The sequence below is a fragment of the Carassius gibelio genome, chromosome A20 (assembly GCF_023724105.1).
Source record: "Carassius gibelio isolate Cgi1373 ecotype wild population from Czech Republic chromosome A20, carGib1.2-hapl.c, whole genome shotgun sequence".
Classification (NCBI taxonomy): domain Eukaryota; kingdom Metazoa; phylum Chordata; class Actinopteri; order Cypriniformes; family Cyprinidae; genus Carassius; species Carassius gibelio.
Genome location: NC_068390.1, coordinates 10,591,936 through 10,615,843, shown reverse-complemented (window position 1 = coordinate 10,615,843; position 23,908 = coordinate 10,591,936). Strand labels below are relative to the sequence as shown.

Genomic DNA, 23,908 nt, shown 5'->3' with positions numbered 1-23,908 from the left:
ATCAATTGTATGTCCCAATGATCACAGTCCTACTACTGATGACCTTATAAATCATAAAAGCACATATTTTTTAAGAGTATAGCCAGCATGTTTAGTTTTGCTTATAGCTTAAACTTTACCTGAAGGATCCTGCTCTGGCTCAAAAGCTGAACTGTTCACCCTCTCTTGTTCAACAAGATACTGTTGCTTCCTTTGTCACCTTCAAAATAAATAAGCATTGTACACTAGGCTACATATTGTAGGCTAGAAATAGAAAATCATTTTCTGGTCAATTTTGCCCCCCAAAAAAATATTATCTTCATATGTAAAACAGTGTGCTAGTTTGTCATTAAAATGCTCTTTTAAAACATCTATCATTATATACATTTATAATATTATATAATATTATATATTATTAATATATATATATATATATATATATATATATATATATATATATATATATGTATGTATGTATGTATGTATATATATATATATATATATATATATATATATATGTATGTATGTATGTATATATATATATATATGTATATATATGTATATATATATATATATATGTGTGTATATATATATATATATATATATATATATATATATATATATATATGTATGTATATATATATATATATATATATATATATATATATATATATATATATATATATATATATATATATATATATATAATCTATTTTAATTCCCTTTAATGAAAGCTTCCGTCTGCCAAATGATTATGTAAATATTAGGGTGGAACAGTTCAACTTTTTCACAGGTCGGTTTGTTTCACGGTTTTAGAGTCACAGTTTCGGTATAGTTGTATGTGCTATGTTCATGGAAAAACTATACTTTAAAAAAATATATATATACATTTGTAAAGGTGTTTTTCATTGCTGTTGTTGTAATGTCTGGGAATCCAGAATGCGCATGCATCAATATAAACATATATTATTTGAACGCTGTTTGTTTTACGTGTTATTTATAGTAAAACATATTACAGATGCTTTGTCAGATTTAAGTTGAACAGCGGTCCCAGCGCGTGTCGAACCGTGTGTTGAACTGAACGGTTCGGTTTTTTCAGTAAATATAAATTCTGACCGACCTGCTCGTTTACTGGTGAACATGGCTGGGATTTTGCAGCAACATGCTGCGTCTGTGGCCAGGGCTTTTCTCCTTTCCGTCTCTGCTCCTCCTTTTTCGTTTACGCTCCATTTTTTTTCGCGATTTTCTAAGATAAAGCCTGCCTCTGAATATAGCCAATTTAGCAGTGATTCGCTGATATTTGGTCATGTTTTTTTTTTTTTTTTATTGATTGTGGTCAATTAATTACCAGTTGCATTACAGAATATTGAGAATTTGAAGTTGTCGTCATAGCACAAAGCCCCTCCCTCGATATCACAGTCTCCGCCATGTTGGAAGGATACCGGCGGCGAAACAGGATTGTTTACATGTGTTGTTAAGAGGAGGTTCTCGCAATTCTGCACTGTTTTACCATGCCTGGAAGTTACTGCTGCATTAAAAACTGCTGCAGTACCTCACACGATACATATGGAAAACATAGGAACAATGGAATACAGTTTTTTTTAGGTTACACCAAGCGCAAAACAGCGGTATTTGGATAAGCTCTCAAGCGGCACAGAGACGTGGACCATTTACCTCCATGCACACATATGGACATTAGGAATTATATATTTTTTTGGTTTAAACACAATGCAGGAGTTTAAAAGCCACAAGTCTTTGGAAAGTTACGAGGCTTTCTGCTGTGGCTGGTTCCATCTACAGCAGGTGATGAAAACAGTGTTGTACTGGCCAAAGTAAGTTTATTCACATGCGTTTTAGCGTATTGTAATTACATTGCATTTAGAATGCACTTCTTTGACCAAAATGACAAAGTAATTAACTGCGACTGAACACTAGATTGTAAAGAGATGTTCAATGTATACGAACGTTTCCAACATGTTTTGATGTAGGCTAAAGCTGTGTATGTTTAGTTATAATTTGATTTTAACCCAATGACACATACTGTACCAGGTTTTTTTTTGTTGGGGGCTGCAAAGTGGACAAACCAGTTCTGGGTTAGCTAGGGTAGTTAAATGTGTGATTGTGAGATGTAAATGTCCGGGTTAGATTAAAGCCATTAACAGCGTGAATGCAAAGTGACTTACATTGTGAACAATATAATTCCCAATGTCCATATGTGTGCACAGAGGTAACTTGTTTAGGTCTCTGTGCCGCTGCAGGGAGCTGCCTGAGAGCTTCTCCAAACACCGCTGTTTTGCGCTTGGTGTGAGCTTGTTCCTGTAAGGTCCACTTTCTTTCGCCTTATGTTTTTGCATTGCTTTACTTTCTTCCTTTTCTTTCGCGTATTCGTAGATCCGTCTCGATCTGTTCCGCTGACAAAATAAATGTGCAAAAATGAAAGCACTCTGAAATGTTTAGTCGCGCCTCTGTGAAGTTCTGAAGGCATTGCCCCTGGCAACAGATAGCGTATCCTGCCATCAGGGCCGACCGGCTCAGACCCCTCCCAAATCAACCCAAATCGGCACGTGACTCCTCAATCTCAATTGCACGTCAGCCTGATCGACTGCAAAGTGGGAGCAGGCAGGCCAGAATGACCGTCAGGCCACCGGGAAATGTCCCGGTGCTCCCGGTGGACAGTCCGCCCCTGATTCTGGCAGATCACGTTGTCCCAGGACAGCAAACTGTTGACAACATTTATCACCCCTTTTGGGGGATATGCCTTTACCATTTGGGATCTCGTTGCTCCCAGAGCACTTTAAATTATGCATTTCATAAATGCTGGAATGGTACAATTGAGTTGTGTGTCATGCAGGTCACATATTAGTTATATGGTGGGAATATGCAGAATCACAATGAAAGATTGCACTGTGTCCTCAAAAGACTGGAAAAATAGGGGTTGACACTGAATGAGAAGTGTGTGTTTGCTGAGGACAACATTATGTTTGTGGGTCATCACATCACAGCGGAGTTACACCAGACCCTGGCAAAGTCAGGGAGATTATAGAAATGCCCAAACCAACTTCTTTTTTTTATCACAGTTTTTGCTGTTGCACTGTATACATAATTTTTGAATTATGAAAAAAAAAGTATCTTTAAAAAAAAAAAAAAAAAAAAAAAAAATATATATATATATATATATATATATATATATATATATATCTTGAAAAAGGCTAGCAGAAAATATTGTGGGAATCATGTGTTACGGGCAGAACGAGATGAGAGGCATGCGGACCCATATGCAAGGCTTTATTTAGAAGACGTGGTCAGAAACAGGCATGGGTTAGACAATGGCAAACAGTTATATTGAGGGCAAGACAGAAGAGTAATCCAAAACGGGCGTGGTCAGTCAGCAGCTAACAATAACCAGGGGGCTTGACAAAAGGGTTAAACAGTATCCAAACAGGGCGAGACGAAGGGGTTATCCGAAATACAGAGGCAATGATTAGAACAAAAACAAAACAGTCAAGACAAGACAAGACTAGGCTAAGACTTGTAAACTTAAAGCAGGCTCTGTTATGTAGCTATCACATGAGAAAGAGAAAGTCCATGGTTTATGTAGCATGTCTGATTGGATTCTGCTGTGTGTGTGTAACAGGGCATTCAGCTGTGTGTGTGTATCATTTTGAGTAGTGCGAGAGTCAATGTAATGGAAGGGAGACCTCTGGTGGCAATAGAACGACAGTCCATGGACAGGATTACTGACACATGCTCAGTCTTGAACTTGGTAAAGCAATTATCTGTATTTAAAGTGCTTCAAGTCTGAATATTGTTTATTCATGAGCAAAACGATCATGCAATTTGAACACTGCTTGTGTGATATCAGTGCCAGGGATGCAAACTCACCATGGGTGAAAAAGGTGACAAAGACGAGCCCCCCCCCCCCCCCCCCAACCCTATAAACTATAATAATTTAAAGTCTTAACTGTATTATTATTTTCTAACTGCAAATTCACTTTAAATGTTAAATTTCATTCATGAAGACAGGAAAAATAGTCTCCTGGTGGAAAACAAAGAGTGTAAAAAAGGACATGAAATGACCATTATATCCAGTAGATGGCAGCAGAGGATCACCCATTAGCTCAGTTGCCATTTCAACTCCCTAGGTTTTATCACATCTTGATTTTTGATTTATTATAAAATGACTATGAAGCATAGCAAGTGCAGGAAGTCACAAAGACTCATAATTCAAAAATAAATAAATAAATAAATAATAATAATAAGCCCGAAACCAATAGCCTAGTGTTATATAATACTTAACTAGTTAACTAAAAATTAAGTTAATTATTAATGGTATGATAATTTAATAATGCACTAAATATTTTGGCTTTTTATTTAATAAAAAAAAATTCAAACATTGCCTAAAAAAAGATACATCAAAAAGTTTTTTTAAGTGATCTTTTTCTGAAGAAGCTGTTCAAGGCAACACAGACTTGTTGCTGCTTTCGTTTTGTTACTCTGAATTTACTTTGCATCACTAGCACAGCTCTGATTTGACATTGACTTGTCAGATTGTTTGTTCCGTCCATTGCTACAGTTATCAGTGTCAATCAACAAATTTGGCAGATTCACTCGTGTTTGTCATTCCTGAAATAGTATACTTGGATGGTTTGGTCCTCCTACACTTTTCATAAAACTGCAAATGAAGTAAAAACCAAGCAAAGTGTGCTTCCCTTATAGCGTAAATGTCTGAGCTTCCTGATATAATCAATAACTAACTGAATATCTTATTTGCATCATGTATGCTTTATTTTTGTATTGTGATAATAGTAAGCTCTGTGAGCGTGTAGAACTAGACAAACTTATGAAAACAAAAATTAGATCAGAGTAGATTCTGACTAATTTAAAGCAAACACCTCTGATTTTCCATTGCATTCAACAGAGATGCCTGTGATTGGCAACAATACCCAATGCTGCAAAACACCTTGTAAAGCACGAGCGCAAACACAAAAACACACAGGAGAGTTTGAAAGCGGGTGACTTCGTGCGTGTACAGAATTAAGTTGATAAAACTTTAAACCCAGCCAAAAACATTTTCTCATCGGATCTACACGAATCTCGTAGGTGACCTATTTTAATCTCAAAAAGGTGAATTTTCATCAAAAGGTGAGGAGTTTGTATCTATGAAGTGTACTGGCTTGCCTTTATGGTTTAACACTGAAAATGTCAAATTTTGCTAAATGTTTATCTTTATCACCAATTGCAAAATGATAGAAAATGGTTCAAAGTTCCCATGATAATAACATTGAGTAGGTTAAATAATAATAACTTTGTGAATGAACAAATAAATTATTAAGTGCATCAATTAAATCGGAGCCTGATTATACATAGGCTATATATGTACAAAATTACTAAATAACTAGGGTTACATTTATATTTATTTATATATATATATATATATATATATATATATATATATATATATATATATATATTTTTTTTTTTTTTTGACAAATTACATTACAACAGTTGACACCTTTTGGCAGCAGGTTTTATAATTAAATGTTCCAAATGTACCACCCAAAAAAACTTTGATTTCTCTGACCTAAACCATGCGGGCAGTTTGTCAGTACCTGCTCTCACTTCATCTCCAGCACTTTTGGTTTGTTTTCTCTCAGTCTCCTTGTCTTGCCCTTTCTCTTAACCCTCTAAAACGAAGCTTTGATAAAAGTGTTTTCAGTCTGTCAGTGAAGAAGGTGAACAGAGGATCGACAGTTTCACACATCATAATTTCCTGGAAATCTTGGTAACTAAGTGTACCAAGTAACGTTATTTACTAAGTGTAACGTTACGAATTAACTCACAATGTTATTAATATTATCGCTAATACTGTATGGTAATGTTTCTTACATCCAAACATTGACAGAACGAATTATTTCATTAAACATCACGAAAATATAGGCCTACATTACCAGAGTTAATACAGTGTTAATAACATTGGCAAATATGTCACAACTTAAATAATATAACTTAACTTACACCTCGGAGAGAAAAAAGACGTCAGTCTGCACATCGGTTATGGCGCCACTGTATGTCGGGTCGGTTTTATTAAAGAGTGATAATGTGTGGGCTGAACCTTACATTTTCACTTTTTTCCTATTCCACTCGTGAGTGCTGTTTAAAAGGTCAGGGACAGTGCATTCGATACAAAAAGCTGATATCTCAGTACAAAATGTAAAATGTAGCTAAACTTTTCCATGAGACTGAAAACAGGAGGGAAAATGCGCGGGAGCATGACATTAACCGAATAACTCGGGAGTAGAACCAAGAACACGGTGTAATGAAAATCAGTTTTGCTATAACTTTACTCAAAAGGGAACGAGAATACTGAGAAACAGTATTTGTATAAGTCTAAAGACAATGTATTTTTTTATTGTTTTACACATTTGTGTAACATTTCAGTTGTTGCCGCTCTTCCAGAGCAGCAGTTTTACTAGTCCATGCAAATCTATCATCTAACGTAACTAACTATAACTTTATCAAAATAGCACTTGCTGCAAACTCAACCTGATTGTCAGTGTGATAATAAACGTATTTTATTAATATATATATATTATTATTAATATATTCGACAACAGTCACAGATCTTACCAGAGAAGCGCCGTCTGCCAACTGCCTGTCCTTCCCGCTCTGACCGCTGTGCTTGATTGACGAGACTCACGCGCACGGACCTTCCAAAGCCACGCTCACCTGATGTCGAATGTGGATCGTGGGACGAACAAATGTTAAATACACTTTACATTCTAGTGTATTTTCTCCTTCACATCAGTAAAAAGTTAATAATAATAAAAAAAACTGTCTTCTGACTTAAGCACATTAAGTTTTTAATTTTAATAAAAATGTAAAACATTTTTTATAGCATTTCATCAAAGTCATTTTAAGGTATTCTATAGTCTTTGATTTAATTCAATTAATTTATGTAATTGTGTTAAGTATTTTAAAACAAGATATCTGTTACACTAAATAGTTCTAATTTTAGATGATAATGTGATAATATTATAACTCACATTCTATTAATGTTATTAAACTTTTGTGTGCAAATTTAAAAGCATCTTTGAGAAAAATTAGTCCAATAATCATTTTCTCTCTCTCTCTCTCTCTCTCTCTCAGGGGGGAAAAGGGGTTCAAGTGGGAACCTCCCAAAAGGGAGTCAATCCCATAGACTCATCATGTTAAAATTACCAACATTACAGCAGAAAAAAAAACATGTTTACAGCCTGGTTCAAAACTGATTTTGGTCTATATAGCTAATTTTGCCCTTCATGACAACTATGAGGGGGGTGATTTTTTTTTTTTTATAACTCATCTGTTTAAATTATATTAAGCTTTAAAGTTCTGAATAAGGGAGTGGCCACTTGAGTGACAGGTGCTTGCCGCTGCTGACACTGCCGGGCATGGCTACAGCAACCAGCTCCTGCCTTTTGCCCATTTTCAATTATCCGGGAGTTACATGGGGTGAGGCGCTGCCAAGATGGCGACTGCCTGCTCCACCTACTTTGAGCTTCAAAAAACACTCTTCAGAAAACTATGGATAATGTCCCGGACACTAGGTCCATGTTTTTAAACAGTCGATGCATTGCACGCACAAGTCAGAATTTGGCTCAAAATCGGATGAAAATCACAGTGTATTAAAGATAATTAACAGAGGTAGCTTTGTTTGTTCCCACCAATAGCTGCACACATTAAAGGGATAGTTCACCCAAAAATCTAAATTATATCATAATAACTTACCCTCATGTCGTTCCAAACCAGTAAGACCTCCATTTATCTTTGGAACACAAAATATTTTAGATTTAGTCCGAGAGCTTTCCAGTCCCTCCACTGAAACTGTGTCATTTGGCAATTGTGGATTTGTGGATTAATGCATATTGGTGATGCGAATCATTTAAAACGATTCTGCTCGATTTGGTGAACTGGTTCTAAAAGATCCGGTTACATCGAATGATCCGTTCGCGAACCGGGTATCACAAACTGCAATGTTTTGAACTCTCTCTCACAACAGACCCGGAAGAGAAGACAATGATGAATAAAGTCGTAGTTTTTGCTATTTTTGGACCAAAATGTATTTTCGATGCTTCAAAATATTCTAACTGACCCTCTGATGTCACATGGACTACTTTGATGATGTTTTTCTTACCTTTCTGGACATGGACAGTAGACCGTACACACAGCTTCAATGGAGGGACTGAGAGCTCTCGGACTAAATCTAAAATATCTTAAACTGTGTCCCGAAGATGAACGGAGGTCTTACGGGTTTGTAACAACATGAGAGTGAGTTATTAATGACATAATTTTGATTTTTGGTTGAACTATCCCTTTAAGGATGTATGTTCCATCATCATACATAACCTTAACTTGTGCAACGATTGGTGGGAACAAACATATCTCTATTATTTCCCGGAACACATAGAGAACAAAAAATCTTTGTATTGAAGTACAAAGTACAAGTTTGCATGAGAGCACTCATATTATCTACATCTCTATTGTAGATCAGTGGTAACGCTGTTTTATTTTTTTTAATACAGTCTATGTGGTAACGACTAATCTGGATCATGTGAGGCACCTCAGCCAATCATGCAATGGCAGTGACGTCACTGACAGTTCTATGACAGTTAGTTACAGTTTACATTGCACAGTAAAAAAATTGTTGGTCCCTGCAATTTAAGATTAGATTTTATTCTGTTCATTAAAAAAAATCTCAAACAAGAGAGTCCTCATAATCTCTCTCTTCTTCCACCTATCTTCTGGAAGGCTGTTCATTGATTGGTTGCTGTACTGTCTTGCCAAGTGGTATCTGTTCTGTGTATCTGCGCAGTAATGTCCTTTTCACATCAATTACCAAACATTAGATATCAGCCAATTACAATTTTAAATTAAAGCTCTGATATGTCTGCTTATGATATGAACTAGCAAATATTAACGCTAGCAAATATTACTTGCCAAAAGTTAGTATAGAATCATTCTTCAGTGAATCGGTTTACCCTACAATACTTAAGATCCATTTTCTGAACGATTCATTCACAACAGGGATGGATCTCAGGTTGTGACTCATTGATGAAGCATTTTACCATGAACACATTGTGATATGTCACCTGGTTTTTTTAAAAAAAGATGATGTATGCTCTAAAATACATGGACAGAAAACAAATACAAGCTGGAACAAAGTCTTGAAGGAGGGGTTTGAAATATGACCAAAATAGATTTTTAAATGGCTATGCTTATCTTCTGAGTGAGAGCTTACTGTAAAACAGATATCAAGCTTAAGTGGACTTTTGTGCTTTACTGTGTCAAAGATTTACTCACAACTTCACAAGATAAGATGTTAAAAGAAAAAATAACTAACAGAAATAAAGCATTGATTCTTTCATATTTATTTAGAAAATACAATCATATTTGGATGTATGCAGAGTATATTTTACATCACAAATACAACCAACAGTCATAGCAGTCACTATCTTAATATCCCTTGTCATTTTGACTTTGGTAAATGTAAATTGGCATTGCAAACCACACGAAGATCAAATGTCAGATTTTGAAATAGTTGAAGCCATTTAAAATGACGGTACATCGAAAACACTTCAAATAAAAATGTTTTCCCTCTCCATCCTCCAAAAGAGAAAGAGAGAAAAAAAAAACACCACCACCACAACACACGTGGTCCCTTGTAAACACATCACCAAAACAGCGCTTTTGCAAAGTTATTGCAATTTAAAAAAAACATCATTGGATGCCATCTGTCAATTGAATTTTGATATTGCACAAATGATCAAATGATTGCACTTTCAAGAAATAACCCAACTATTGCAAAGGAAGAATGTACATATGGCTGTCTAGAAACAGTCAAAACACCCAGAACCTTCACCAGAATCTTATTTTTTTGAGGGCAAAATTATTTTGAGGGCAAATGCTGCCAGAGGAGATATATTTTATACCAAAGAAAAAATATTTTAAAAAGCTCTAGATTTTGAATTGGAAGTCAATAACTCTCTAAAATGTAATTGCATGTGTAGCATTAAGACAGTCCTCAGTGGGAACTTAAAGGAACAGCCAAAACTGGTTATAATTGGGTCCATATATTTCTGGTCATCTAAACAAGAAAATGGCAGAGTAGAATGACACAAATGTAATTTCAAAATAGTCTCAATATTGTAAAAGCTATGAGAAAGAAAAGAAAGGCCCTAAACCCCCTTCTCACTAACATAATTGAGGCAATAAGATTCCTCCACTAACAAGGTCAATAACAAGTGCTTTGGAAACACTGTTTTTCACATGTACATGGTAACACCATGGAGTTTTTGAAATATTTTTAAAAGGAACAATTAACCCAAAACTGAAAACTTGGCATTGGGCCATCCAAGATGTTGGAAATACAAATATGCTAATTTTCACTTCACAAGATGTTAACTGATGGGCTGGTATCATTTTTATTGTTGTATTTTTATCAACTGTTTGGACTCATTCTGATGGCACCCATTTACTGCACAAGATCCATTGCTGAGCAAGCGATGCACTGCTAAATTTCTCCAAACCTGTTCTGATGCAGAAACAAACTCATCTACATCTTGGATGACCTGAGAGTGAGAATATTTTCAGTATATTTTCATTTTTGGCTGAACTATTCCTTCAAACACCATGTAAAGACCACTGTACATAAGTAATCACTTAGTTCTATGACATATAGGCCATATAGTAAAAATTTTTGGTCCAGTCTGAGAGTGACGAGAGAGTGGAAATGTATTTAAAATTATGGCCATCATGGTGCAATTTACACCTGCTTAATATTATCTAACAGTCATTATGACTGGTTTTCCCACGATATATGGCAACAATTTACAGCATGTCATGTGATTTATGGCTCTATAATCACAGCTGTGGCTTTAACCCTATTGAAAAACCAGCTAATTTTTATAAAACCAAAGCAATACAACAAACTTCCATTTCATAGATCAATAAGACTGCATGAAAAAGTGCAATACAATTTAACAGTGGCTAACAAGATCACAATAAAACCACAGAAAAAGAACAATTTCACTCTTTTGAGACATGGACATCAGAACAGAGCCTTAAAACACAAAAGACTTTAGATATCAGTGTAATGAGGAACCCTTCAGGGATAACACAACATAGCCTAAAGGTATTAGATCTGTGCTGAAATGTTCTCTTCCCCTGCTCAATTATATATTCATTCACGAAGAGCTGATTTTTTTTATTAAAATGGAAGCATAATCTTCAAGAGGTTGCCTAGTTTTTCAGGTCCTATAACAATGTAGTACCACAATGGTGAGATTTTATTCTGTAAACAAGAACACTGATGTTAGAAGCCAGAGATCATCCCATCCGTCCTCCTTTTTCGATATGCACCAATCCTCAAAAGAGCAGAACAGGACGGCAGCGGATTCATTAAAACTGGAGTAATCTATCACATCTCAGATTACTGACAAAAGTAGCAGAGAATTCACTTCAAGTGATGGAAAAGTAGTGAAGTCTGTTTTCACTTCATCTTAAACTCATTTATCTGTTCAATGTGATCAAATGTGAACCTAAAACCTTGGATATTACAGGCAGAAGATATGAGAGATTTTACATTCAAGTTAAGACACCGAAAACGTGAAAAACACACATAAAGCAATTTGACAGACTTAATGGAATTATTACCAGCAACCGAATGCGTCTAGATCCTCCAAACAATGGGGATTTCAGTCTTAACTTCTCTGTGAAGCCGTCCCATCATACTTTGCAACATGACTGGAGACAACCAGAGCATCTCAACCAAATTATATTGCCAGTAGCCCATGAAGAAACCAAAGGCGACATCCGTCACGTGATGGCGTCCGAGGAGAACTCTAGAAAAACCAACAAATGTGGCCCAGAGCAGGACAAGAACGCGGAGTGGGGCCGCCAGCACCAGATGTGCCAATAGAAAGCGGGCGCACATTGCAGCACGTGTGGCATGGCCTGATGGGAAGGAATAGCCATCCACAGAGAATGTGGCAAACATGTCCATACGGTTATGAGCGGGACGTCGCCGCCGCACTACAGCCTTCATCACGCCGACCAGGACCAGGTCCAGAACCAAGGCTGGAAAAGAAATGGTGAAAACGTGTGAAAAACTGGACAACTGAGAAATTGTTGCATTTGACAGGCAAACTTCAAAATATTAAGGCCAGTTCACAAAGCATCGACAGACGCAGACCTAGACAACCTTGATTGCAGTATGACATTTTCCAAGAACCGACAAACAACCAGAAACACAAGGGCTGATCAACAGGAGTTACGCACTGATCCAACAAAACCTGATGAACAGATTTGTTGCAGTGTCTGGGTCTGTTGTAGAGTGTGAATTGGCCTTTATAGGATGCCTTAATATGGATCTTAAAATATGATTCAACTATTTGAATTTGTGAATTTGAAGTGTCATTTAGCAAAACTGGATATTACGTGGTATTTAACATAGTTCTGAATTTGATTTTAACTTGAATATTTATCATTTTAAATTTTACACTATTTATTTTTATAGACATGTATTTTCACGGTCCTGTGGTTGACGTTACCACAAAAGCCTTAAATGAGGGCACACTTAACCAGGAACAGGGACAATTCTTTCATCCTCCAAATTATTTATTTTTTTACTTGCAGTTAAAAGAATAACAATAGATTTGAAGTAACGGGCCAATCGGAAATCTTCAATGAAGTTAGATAAACTACACAAATTAACGAGATGTATCAAAGATAAAAAACAAATAAATACAAAAAAAATAAAATAAAAGGAAAGAAAAGATCTTTTAACTATAGCTTACAATAAACTCAATTATGTTGAGCTTTTGAAGACTTTGAGTTCAAAGGATTTGACATATTCTTAAAGAAAGTAAAAAGGGACTTTAACATTCTAAAGTTAGGGTTGCAATGGATGGCTCTGGCTTTATGAAGATGACACTTACCCAGAAGACAAAGCAATAAAACAATATGTTCCAGATTAATGTCCTTGGATTGAAAATCTGACACAAAAATAATAGATTCATTTTGTTACAGCAAGAAAAAATTAAAATGGTAACTTCTGACCAAAAAGATTTGAAGAATGGGTAATGATAAAATAGATGTAGAATAGATTCTTCATCAGAATTACTAAATGAACACATTGAGGTATTCTCAGAAAATCTGCTCAAAAATAAATTACAAGGGTAGTATCTATGAGCAATTTTAACATGAAGTTCTTTAATTTTACTTAGGATTAATAGTCTGACTCTGTGAGAAAAGGTCCATTAATTCAGTAATTCAGAGTTCGGATAACATACCCTCCATTTAGATTAGCTTTAGAGGGGCATCCTGGAGCTGAAGAAAGAGCATTTCTAATAAAAAAGTTATTGCTTTTTTATCTAATACACAAACACCATTAAATGCAAGTGTAGGAATATAGTTGTTTACACAGCCATAACATAAATATGCTTTCAAGTTTTTATACTGACAGGAATACTTTGTCACCTAATTAAAATCTCTTGGTGAGATTGTTGCACCTTTCAAAGACACAAAGTCAGGAAGGGAAAGAAGATCCCCATCAGCATTGAACAAATCAGAAACAAAAATATATATTTTGATTTTTTTTTTAAAAGTGATTTGTTACCAGACAAAAAAAATTTTTTTATTGTTCCAAAGAATACACATGTGCGGGGAGAAATTATGATTAAAAGCAATCTTCTGGGATTCTAGGGCTCGTTTATGAAAATTTTAAAGTTTAATACTTTAGTTACTGCACTTAAAGTTACAGGCCAAGTTACAGGCCAATACAAATTTAAGGCCACCACAACATTTGAAGAATAGATTAGATTAGGGATTCAAAACCAGGGTAACTCATTATTAGATAAACAATTCTTGATCCAGTTAATTTAAAAGTCTGGTTAATGGTACTAAAACCTAAAGCATTAAGACCACCCTCCTTATAGATTTCTTTTGAACATATCCTGTCTTATTTTATTGTTTACACAGATTTTTGTTTATAAACTCAATATGGACTTTGTGAGTCCAATCTTTTTACTATGTTATAAAGATCATCTATCTGTAGTAAAGGGTCCTCACAATTGTGGTCATTCATTTTAGGAATCACAGAATGAACCTTAAAATGGAAAAATAAATATTAAGCATCAAGATCGAAATAAGAATTAGAAACATGAGACGAGATCATGGAGGGGTCATTAGATAGTGTATTATTAATATATATAGAGAGGAGATCCTCTTATTACTTCCACGTTTTTTCTCTATGTTGGAAAAGTAAGCAAGAGTGTTTTTCCCCAAACTCGAGCCATTTTGCTCTCGATCTAATGAAAGCGGCTCTTGCTTTTATTACAGGAATGACACACGTAACTCATAATAACCAGAAACTCATCCATGTACAACAAGTGCGGCACCATCCAACAAGCCAAGTTAGACTTTACAGCACAAATAACACATATTTTGTACTGAAGAATAAATGAGTATTTTAACAAAAAGAATCGCACTCCTCTTTTGAGCATTAGTAACACCTGAGCTACACTGCATGAGCATCTTTACGTCACTGCAGAGTTGAGCTGGATTTACTCACTCAGCGGTGTCTGTGGGGCCCGGGGACTCACAGGGGGCCGTAGTGAGAGTGCAAGGGGGTCTGTGTTAAAAATAAAATCCGTGTAATGAATGAGCAGCAGTTAAAGCGCATTACCCGTGAGCAGGTTCAGCATGACCTCCTGACCGGCGGCGCTGTCGCTTTTGTACAGACAGTAGGCGGCACCGGCCAGCCACGGGATCCCGTGTCCGGAGATCTCGACGAGCTTCATGAGGGGTCGCATGCTGCCCCAGGACGAGTCCTCACAGGCGCACACCCCGAGCCGCTTTGACAGCCACAGGTCGATGGCCAGCAGAGAGCGGAGCGCGATGCCGACGAAAGACGGGTTTAGTCTCATACAGTCTTCCTCCGGTAACTGCTGCCCGCCGGTGGAGGAGGTGGACGACCCCGAGCCGCGTCTTCCGCTGGGGCTCTCGGAGGCTCGGAGCCGGGCTGTGGTGGGGTCGGAGCCTTGTCTCTGCAGCAGCTGCGGCGCGGGAGCCCGGCTCAGAGAGAGGAACTCATAGCGCCCGTTTCCACCGGGACACGGACCACTGCCGCTGCTCCGCGCTTTAGGAGAAGGCATTTTAACTCACAGATGCCAAGACAGGCTAGTCCGATATTCTTGGAATGTCTTCTGTTTTATAATATAGCTTTTGGATGTATCTTTTCTTCAAGTCATAGTTTTACAGGTGATAACAGAGAACTCGTTTGACTGGACGCCATCTTTAAAAGCAGCTCTGCGCAAAGATCTTCTTTTCTTGGTTTTTGCAACTTGTAATTATTGCACATCGCCACCTACTGTACTGGAGTGTGTAGATTTGGCAGATACTCTACTTGGGGTATGGCTACATATATATATATATATATATATATATATATATATATATATATATATATATATATATATATATATATATATATATATATATATATGTATATATATATGAAAACAAATACCAAAATAATAATAAAAAACAACAACACGAAGGGTTATCTCGTTTCTAACTTCTTATTAATCCAATATTCTCAAGAAATATAAACAAGCCTTTAATCTATTTCTTTCTATCCCTTGTTCTCTAAGAATATCTTCAATTTTATATTATTCTTCCATTTCCTGCCATTTCTGCCTGTTTTCATGGTATTTATTGCATCTAAACAAGACATTTTCTAAATCTTCCTTGGTTTCACTGCTTCTTCTTCCTGTTTTTTTTTTACGACGTTACTGCCATCTTCTGCCCCGGAGTGTGGAACATATTTTTATGTTCCATCTATCAGCCCCATCTTATATCAAATCAAAGCTTTGCTATTTACTTCACCATTTTAGCAAAAAAGCACAAATGTATTTTTCAACAAGACTTTTAAAGACTTATAGAAAATGCAATGATGTATTCTCTGTTCAATTCAGTGTTATATTTGTGATGTAAAAACATTACTAATTAATTAAAAAAAACACCCCAGACTTTATCACGGAGCTGACGTCGGGGTTTCGTCCAATCAGAAGCATCGCCACGCCCACTCCTCTTCCTGGTTTATAAAGCTCCATTAAAGGGTTACACGTGCAGCTTTCAACAGCAGCCTGAAGGAAAACAGTCATGCCTGGAATTCTGTTAGGAGACGTGCTCCCTAACTTTGAAGCAGAGACTACTATCGGCACAATAAAATTTCACGAATTCTTGGGAAACTCGTAAGTAGCTAAATGTGTCATTTTTGTGTCTGAGCGAGCAGGCCTTGTCCGATACGATCTGTAATACAGGTTTATTGTGGTTTGCCGCATCCACTCCTGATCATGAAGTGTTTGATGTGCAGTGTGAACAGGAGCTGACCTTTACTGATGTTGTCATGTACGAACGAACATCCGGTTTTCTGTGTCTGACATTGTACTTAACGGAATACGCACATTAATTAATCTTATTATCAGAAGTTTTATCATGAAAAAAAATATATTACCTCTTATTTATTGCAAACGAGTTGGCTTAAAAGGGAGTCTGAAAGACCCTTTATGTTAAGTTTAAACCATAAGTAATCTGCAGCAGGAAGCTTTTCTTTAGGACTCTTCTGCTTTTATTGCATGACATTGCTGCACAGGGATACAGTTGTGTAATTCATAACTGATATATTGACATAATATACTTTAAAATGTGCCTAGTCACTGTGGCTGTAAGAGTTCACAAAACAAGGCCAGTATTGTTGAGCTTTTGGCAAGAGTGTAGTTTGGAACTCCCCCATTTTGTGCCAAAAAAGATTTTTATAGCACGTTTCACTACACAGTTTCAAAGCCACTTGACAGAAACTCATGTTAATGTTTTTTATTTCTTTATACTTGTTGCATTTAGCAGATTAAAGCTGTGCAATAATGTAAATGATCAAAATGTAGCTATATAGTATGTATTGCTTTGAAAGTGTATGCAGGTCATTTTGGATGTTCTGTATATCCAGCTTGAAATATTTCTGAATGATGATATCATTTACATTTTGTGACTCTGATCAGTCAAGCAGGTGAGATTTGCTGTATAGTGTAATAATACTTAAATTCACCGGATGCATGTATGGGATATAATGGGCATCGACAAACCATGTACATGTGTCCAGTAGGGTATACATATTATAACCGGTTTTAAATTGAAAAATACATGAAAGTAGTATGAGCTGTTTATTTACTGCTCTTTTCTTTTCATAGCAGAGTGGAAAAGTTTTGTTTGGCACCCTGAGGTCAATGAACTGACCCGGAAAAAAAGTTGCATTCTTAATATTTAGATTGTGTAACTCTCCTCAATTGCCCCATAATGCATTATGTAACAGAAGGGGGCCTGACTGTGGTTCCCAATTCAAGCCAAACATCCTCCACAGTGTGGCTCGAGTTCTCCCTTTGGGAGGTGAAAGCGGAAGATGCTGAAACTGAAGCATGTAGCAGATGTTGTGATGAATAAGAGGGCGTTTAGCAACCGTAAATTCTCATTTCCCAATTTAAAGTTTCCTAAGGGAACACCTTCTTAAAATCTTCCTGTTTTGAACCATTTTAGTGCCACCTTTAAAACTTGTCTTCCAGTTTACAGTGTGACCAGAATGTTTCAAAGTTCACAAGAGTTTTCATTTCTTTTCATTGTGGCGATCATGTGATGTGACGGGACATCCACAGAGTTTGGCGTTGTTTCTCTAACAGCAGTCAAAACAGCTGTTGGCTCTTGAATAAGAAGTGCATGTGTGTTTCTATCTAAATCTTTTGGGCTGAATTGGAGTGTCCCATAACTTCTCAGATAGATTTAAAGAGAATGTTCTCAGACGTGCTCAATTTCATGTCTGCAGGGAGTGAATTAATCTTTTCCTTATAACTCGAATAACATGTGACATGGTTACATAATCCCAGTATGATAAATTATCTACACAACCAGATGGTTTTCTGACACAACTGTTTCACAATTTTTACTGGTGGTGCTATTTTATATTGCATGAGAAAAAAAGGCTGTGCTTTTGCCAAAAATTCAAGAAACATGTAATGCCTATAAAACATATGGGCTTGATCCGACTGTCCGTGAGGTGGGATGCAAAAATACAGAAGTATGATATGATCTTTTCACAAAAGCCCTGAAGCTGTCAAATTTATGTACTGCGTTTTCTCTCCCTCTTTAGATGGGGTATCTTGTTCTCACACCCACGTGATTTCACTCCAGTGTGTACGACTGAACTTGCCCGCGCTGCGAAGCTTCACGATGAGTTTAAGAAACGTGATGTGAAGATGATCGCGTTGTCCATTGACAGCGTGGAAGACCACCGCAAATGGAGTGAGGTCTGCAGATCGTACACGCATACATCCCACAAAATGAACACTGAACTCCTGACTCATTATTTATTTGATTTGGATTGATTTTTTTTATTATTATTATTTTTATTATAGAAAATAAATACATGTATTCACCAAGGATGCATTACATTTAACAAAAGTGACTGAAAGAGATTTTTTAATAACATTCTTTAAATGAATTGTGCTCTATTAAACTTTGTTCTTTAGAGAATACTAATTTAAATATTAGTGTGTTTATTGCATTTATGCAATCAAATAAATGCAGTGACTAGGTAAGCATGAGACTTCTTTCATGTACATTAAAAATCTTAATGACCACAAACTTATGATCAGTAGTGTACTCTGATGAAATTGTATGATACTCATAAACAGACTCTTAACAGGTCACATGGGCCTCACTTTCTTAACATTTAATTGTTTTGGGACTCTTACAGCTTGAGCGTCTTCTAATTGGCCTGTAGCCCTAAGAAAAGCACACAGAGGACTTCTCTGATTGGTTCAGATAAAACCTCCTTACTCTAATCCAGAGAGGGTTTTATCTGCAGCTGACTCTCTCAGAAACTCTCCCTGATTTCTCATTGAATACTTTCAGTCAAAAAAGGGCTGATGACATGTTATAAGACATCTGGCTGCCTGGCCAAACGTTTCATAACACACACACACACACACACACTTAAAGGAATAAAAAGTAGTTTGTAAAAGGTTGAGAGACACCGCTTTTGCTGCTGCTGTTATTTTATGGTCTGCTGGTTTTAATGCCAACTCTTTTTATGGGATATAAAAACATAGTCTCACACCCACATGTGCCTTTGGCTGAACTCATGTTTTCAAGTTCATGTGAATGTTGCAGACACCCGGTTCCCACAAGAGTGTGTTTTGTGTGATCTTAGTCGCTGGTAAACCACACCACTCTTTACTCGTATACAAATATCCAGATGTGTGCATGTACTGTATTGCTCTTAATTGTAAAGTATAACATTAGTTTTTATATCCTCCAAAAAATGTCTTCCTCTTTCTTCTAACAAGGCTTCACACATAAGGATGACGGACTGAAATCTGCAAAAACAGTGAATACGACTTCATGTTAATGTATCTTTTGCTCTCTGTAGGACATTATGTCATTTAATCAAGACAAAACCTGCTGTCCCGTGCCGTTCCCCATCATAGCAGATGACAAGAGGGAGTTATCCGTCTTACTGGGGATGCTGGACCCTGATGAGAGGGATAAAGACGGGATGCCCCTCACTGCTCGCTGTGTGAGTTGGTTAAACCCTAAATACATAAATTATTATTATTTTAAGATTAAAATATAAAACTCATTTTATTTCACTTTTTTTTTATGTTGTAACATTACAAACTAAAAAGGAAAAAACACAAAACGAATTGACAAACGCAGAATCTAAAAATAAAATCAATTAGCAATGGTAATAAAAAATGTAAAGCTATAATAGTATCTCAGTAATTCTAAAATAACACTGGTTCTTTTTTTTTTCTTTTTTTTTTTAATGCCTTTTCCCCCATCACATATGTTATCTTAAATTTAGAAATAATTTAATTAAACCTATACAAATTTTAAATGAATGCATACTTAATTCAAATGCTGAAAAATAATGATGTATAAAATCATTACTTGTTTTATGACAACAGAAGCAGCAGAGGTACATATCAGCTTAGATTAAAGGGCCTTTGGAGTAAATTCTCTGATGAAATGCTCTTTGTAGTTAAATAGGTTGAGAAGCACTGCTTTAGAATCAGAGCTTTATGCTTGAATAGGGGATTGTGAAACCGTGTTCTGCCTGACTACATTTCTGTTGATGTTCTGCTGCATGTAATGCTTCCATTGCCCCAATGTACCTGTAGATTGGATCTAGTCTTTGCTACAACATGTGCTTTAGCAGCTTAACAACAAAGGAGTCAATACTAGAAAAACCGTAAGGAACCTGCTAAAAGAAGGACAGATCTGAATAAGATTAGTGTGGTGTTATTTCATTAGGACACCAAGTATGAGACTGAATGTGCTTATTTCTATCTGCACTTACCAGATTTCTTATATTTCAGGTGTTTGTCGTTGGCCCTGATAAGAGGCTGAAGCTGTCCATTCTCTATCCAGCCACTACCGGGCGCAATTTTGATGAGATTCTCCGTGTCATAGACTCTCTGCAGCTGACGGCAACAAAGAAGGTGGCCACACCTGTAGACTGGCAGGTAACATGCAGATTACTTGATTATCTTTCTTGTGTGGGGGGAAAAAATAGTGAAGTATAATAACTTAATTGTGTTTCTTTTTCTTCTCTCCCCTTTTTGTTTAAGCCTGGTCAAGAAGTCATGGTCATCCCTTCTCTGTCAGATGAAGAGGCCAACAAACTTTTCCCAGCAGGTTTTACCCTCAAAGAGGTGCCTTCTGGGAAAAAATACATACGCTACACTAAACCGTAACTGATATATTGGGGCGATACTGTAGAAATGGCACTTAACTGACACTCGATGTGGTGTATTCTCTCACTTTGAATCACCTGCTACTATCCAGAGGGAGAAGTCATCAGAGTTTAGCATCAAAAGGTCATTACATTCAATAAAATGATTGTGCCTTAATATCAATAAAACTATGATCCTTTTGTAATAAAAGAAGTATGATGTTTTGAGATGTATATGAATAATCGAATTCTAATTTTGGATACTTGCTGTTTATGGCTCATGTCTAATATACATAGTTGTGGTATTACATGGTGTATAGTATGTGCTATCCAGTGACCAACAGAAATATTTTGTTCCTTGTAGCTGATTTTGGACACTGTGTAAGAGGGATATATCGGAAATGCCATTTAGACACAGATCTAGTTTACGTGACCTAAATTGGTTCGGTAAACCCCTTTTATAAAGTGAGGTGTTTGAGTTCAGTAGTGTGTTTGGGGAAAGATATGGGTAACTAAAAATGAACTCTAATGCCCTGTACACACTCATAACGATAACTATAACGATAACGATATTAGCGTCCACATCAGCGAACGATATTGTCTATTTATTCTAAGCAAACGCGTGTCTGCAGCTTTAAATTCTCGAACTCATTACAGCAGGATGGATTGTGATTGGCTGTCGGTGTTTTTATCGTTCATCAGCTGGAAAAAAAAAATCTTTCTGAAATTTATTCCAACGATAGCGCTTCTCTGTACCTATATTGTTGTAGTTGTAGTGTGGACTCTGCTATTCTTTAATACTGAAAACGATTTTTAGAACGATATCTTTATCGTTATATTTAGTTATCGTCCGTGGTGTGAACGGCCTTAACACCATCGAGAGGCAGTATGAACTTTGATTTATAGTAAGAAATCTATATTGTAACAGAATACAAAAGGAAAATGCAGTCGGGTAAGTTTGAGATTTTAACTTATTTCTGTGGTAAAGCTGAATTTTCAGCAGCCATTACTGCAGTCTTTACAGTCCTTCAGAAATCATTCCAATATGATGGTGCTCAAGTAATATTTATCATCAATGTTGAAAAATAGCTGCTGCTTTTTTTTCTTTTTCTTTTTTTTTATTGTGTGGAAACTGATAATTTTTTTCAGGATTCTTTGTAGAGAAAGTTCAAGAACAGCATTTATTGGATGGATACATATATATATATATATATATATATATATATATATATATAATATTATTTTTTGTCTCTCTCTCTTTTTTGTTAAGGTTAAACAGAAATGTATGCAAAGGTTTAAATAACTGAATCAAAACAGGTGGATGGAATTGATGAATTCAGATATGAGTCTTCTGTAAATTTGTCAGTACTGGCTGCAGAGATGATCTTTATTAATGTTTTAAGTGTTAAACTAGTTAAAAAAAATAATGGCTGGTAAAGGTGTGTGGCATGTTCAGAAATCCGTAGGATGAATGTTACATGGGGTGATAATGTGTCTTTTTTTAAAATCAGCAGTTAAATCCTCATAACCTAATATGACCCCGGAAATATAGTATTGTAAACAGTAATCTGATCAATTGCACCACATGAAATATCCAATAGGTGGCAGTATAAGATCTCTGATCGAATTTCATACAAACTAGAGCAAAGGGTCAAAGTTTTATTTTACAAGTTTAACCAGTCAAGCATTACCTGTTGGTATGTTGCTGAACTTTCAAACCTTGTTGATCAACCTCAAAAAGCTTCAAGGAATTCTTCAACTGTGGTGCCAAACACCAATGCTGGGTGTCAGTGAGGCATGAAAGGACGCCTTGTTATCACAAGCATTCCATTTGTCCATTAAAAGCTGAAAAATGTTCCCAAACAGGCACTTAGCAGAGTAAATCATCGACACAGAATCCTCATTCCTGGGTTACAGCAGGAAGAGCTCTCCTCAGGCATTGGCCCTGGGCTGTGAAGAGCAGGTGAGGGCTGTAGTGATGAGAGCTCCGGGACGAGTGTGGGGTTTGGGTTACCACAACTATTCAGCAGACGTTACTGCAGCTCGCATAGCAGGGTGAAGGTCATGGAAGCTATGCAGCTCAACAGAGAGGGCCAGATGCTTGACTTTTACTTCAGAGAGGACAGATTTCCTCTCTCTCCCTCCCAAGAATATAATGAAAACCGACAGGGATTCCCCTCATTCTCAGTGAGGGACAGGAACATGCAGATGGCATGGGTTTGATCGTGGAATGCAGACCGGATGACAGTCTCCATTACTCTCTCATTACCCCCATCATCTCTGGTGGTTCCTGGCTGTCAAAGACATTTTCCACTAGAAGTTTCAAGCGATATTTTAAAGAGTGAAGAAGCATCACTAGATGGCAGTAGCAGTTTGTGTTGAAGGTTTTCTGCACTAACTGCCACAACTTTGATCTTAGAATCAGTCTAGTGTCTTTTTCTCTGTTTAGAAGGACTATACTCAAGAATTGATTGTGAATCAAGTGCGGACCATCAAGGATGGATAATACAGCCTCTCGACGTCAGGGGCCCTAAACCTGGAGATCAGCTACTGCAGATGTATAATTCATTTAAATAGCTTGAAGAAATGGGGGGTGTATTTATATAAGAACTTCAAAACTCACTTAAGTGTTGTCGTGCTTCATTTTAAAAGTTGATCTTCGTGGATTATAAGATATGATTGATGGACAGTGTTAGAGCCATAAGCTGCAGTCACACTAGACTTCACGCTCCATTCGCTTCCATTCATATGTAAACACTGGAGACCGGAAACGCTTATGCAAAGAACTCGGACATGTGGATTTGTGTAATGAATAGGCATTTGACCAACATTTGACCCACATCTGAGCATCTAAAGGATGTAGATTGACCTCTGAATTCAACATGCAAATTTAAAAGCTATGTGGTTTGTAAGAAATATATCGGATGATTAAAGTCTAATGTGACCACAGTGTTAGGGTTACATTTGAAAAAAATAATAATAATAAATTATATTTTAAATTAATAAATTTATAAATTATATTTTGGACACACCTCATTCAAAGAGTTTTCTTTATTTTCACGACTATGAAAATTGTAGATTCACACTGAAGGCATCACAACTATGAAT

At 36.5% G+C, this 23,908-nt stretch overlaps 2 protein-coding genes across 2 annotated transcripts; one reads left to right on the top strand and one right to left on the bottom strand.

The window, feature by feature from the left end:
• Positions 1–9,363: 9,363 nt before the first annotated feature.
• Positions 9,364–15,381, bottom strand: plpp6 (phospholipid phosphatase 6). Its single transcript, XM_052535854.1, has 2 exons — positions 14,702–15,381; positions 9,364–12,093 (listed from the first exon to the last, which is right to left on the bottom strand). Exons 1-2 carry the CDS (start codon positions 15,168–15,170, stop codon positions 11,687–11,689), a joined length of 876 nt encoding a protein of 291 aa, XP_052391814.1. The 5' UTR covers positions 15,171–15,381; the 3' UTR covers positions 9,364–11,686.
• Positions 15,382–16,102: 721 nt separating this feature from the next.
• Positions 16,103–21,034, top strand: prdx6 (peroxiredoxin 6). The gene is made up of 5 exons (XM_052535857.1): positions 16,103–16,271; positions 18,215–18,371; positions 19,496–19,642; positions 20,445–20,591; positions 20,697–21,034. The coding sequence occupies exons 1-5, from the start codon at positions 16,180–16,182 to the stop codon at positions 20,820–20,822; spliced, it is 669 nt and encodes a 222-aa protein (XP_052391817.1). The 5' UTR covers positions 16,103–16,179; the 3' UTR covers positions 20,823–21,034.
• Positions 21,035–23,908: the final 2,874 nt, after the last annotated feature.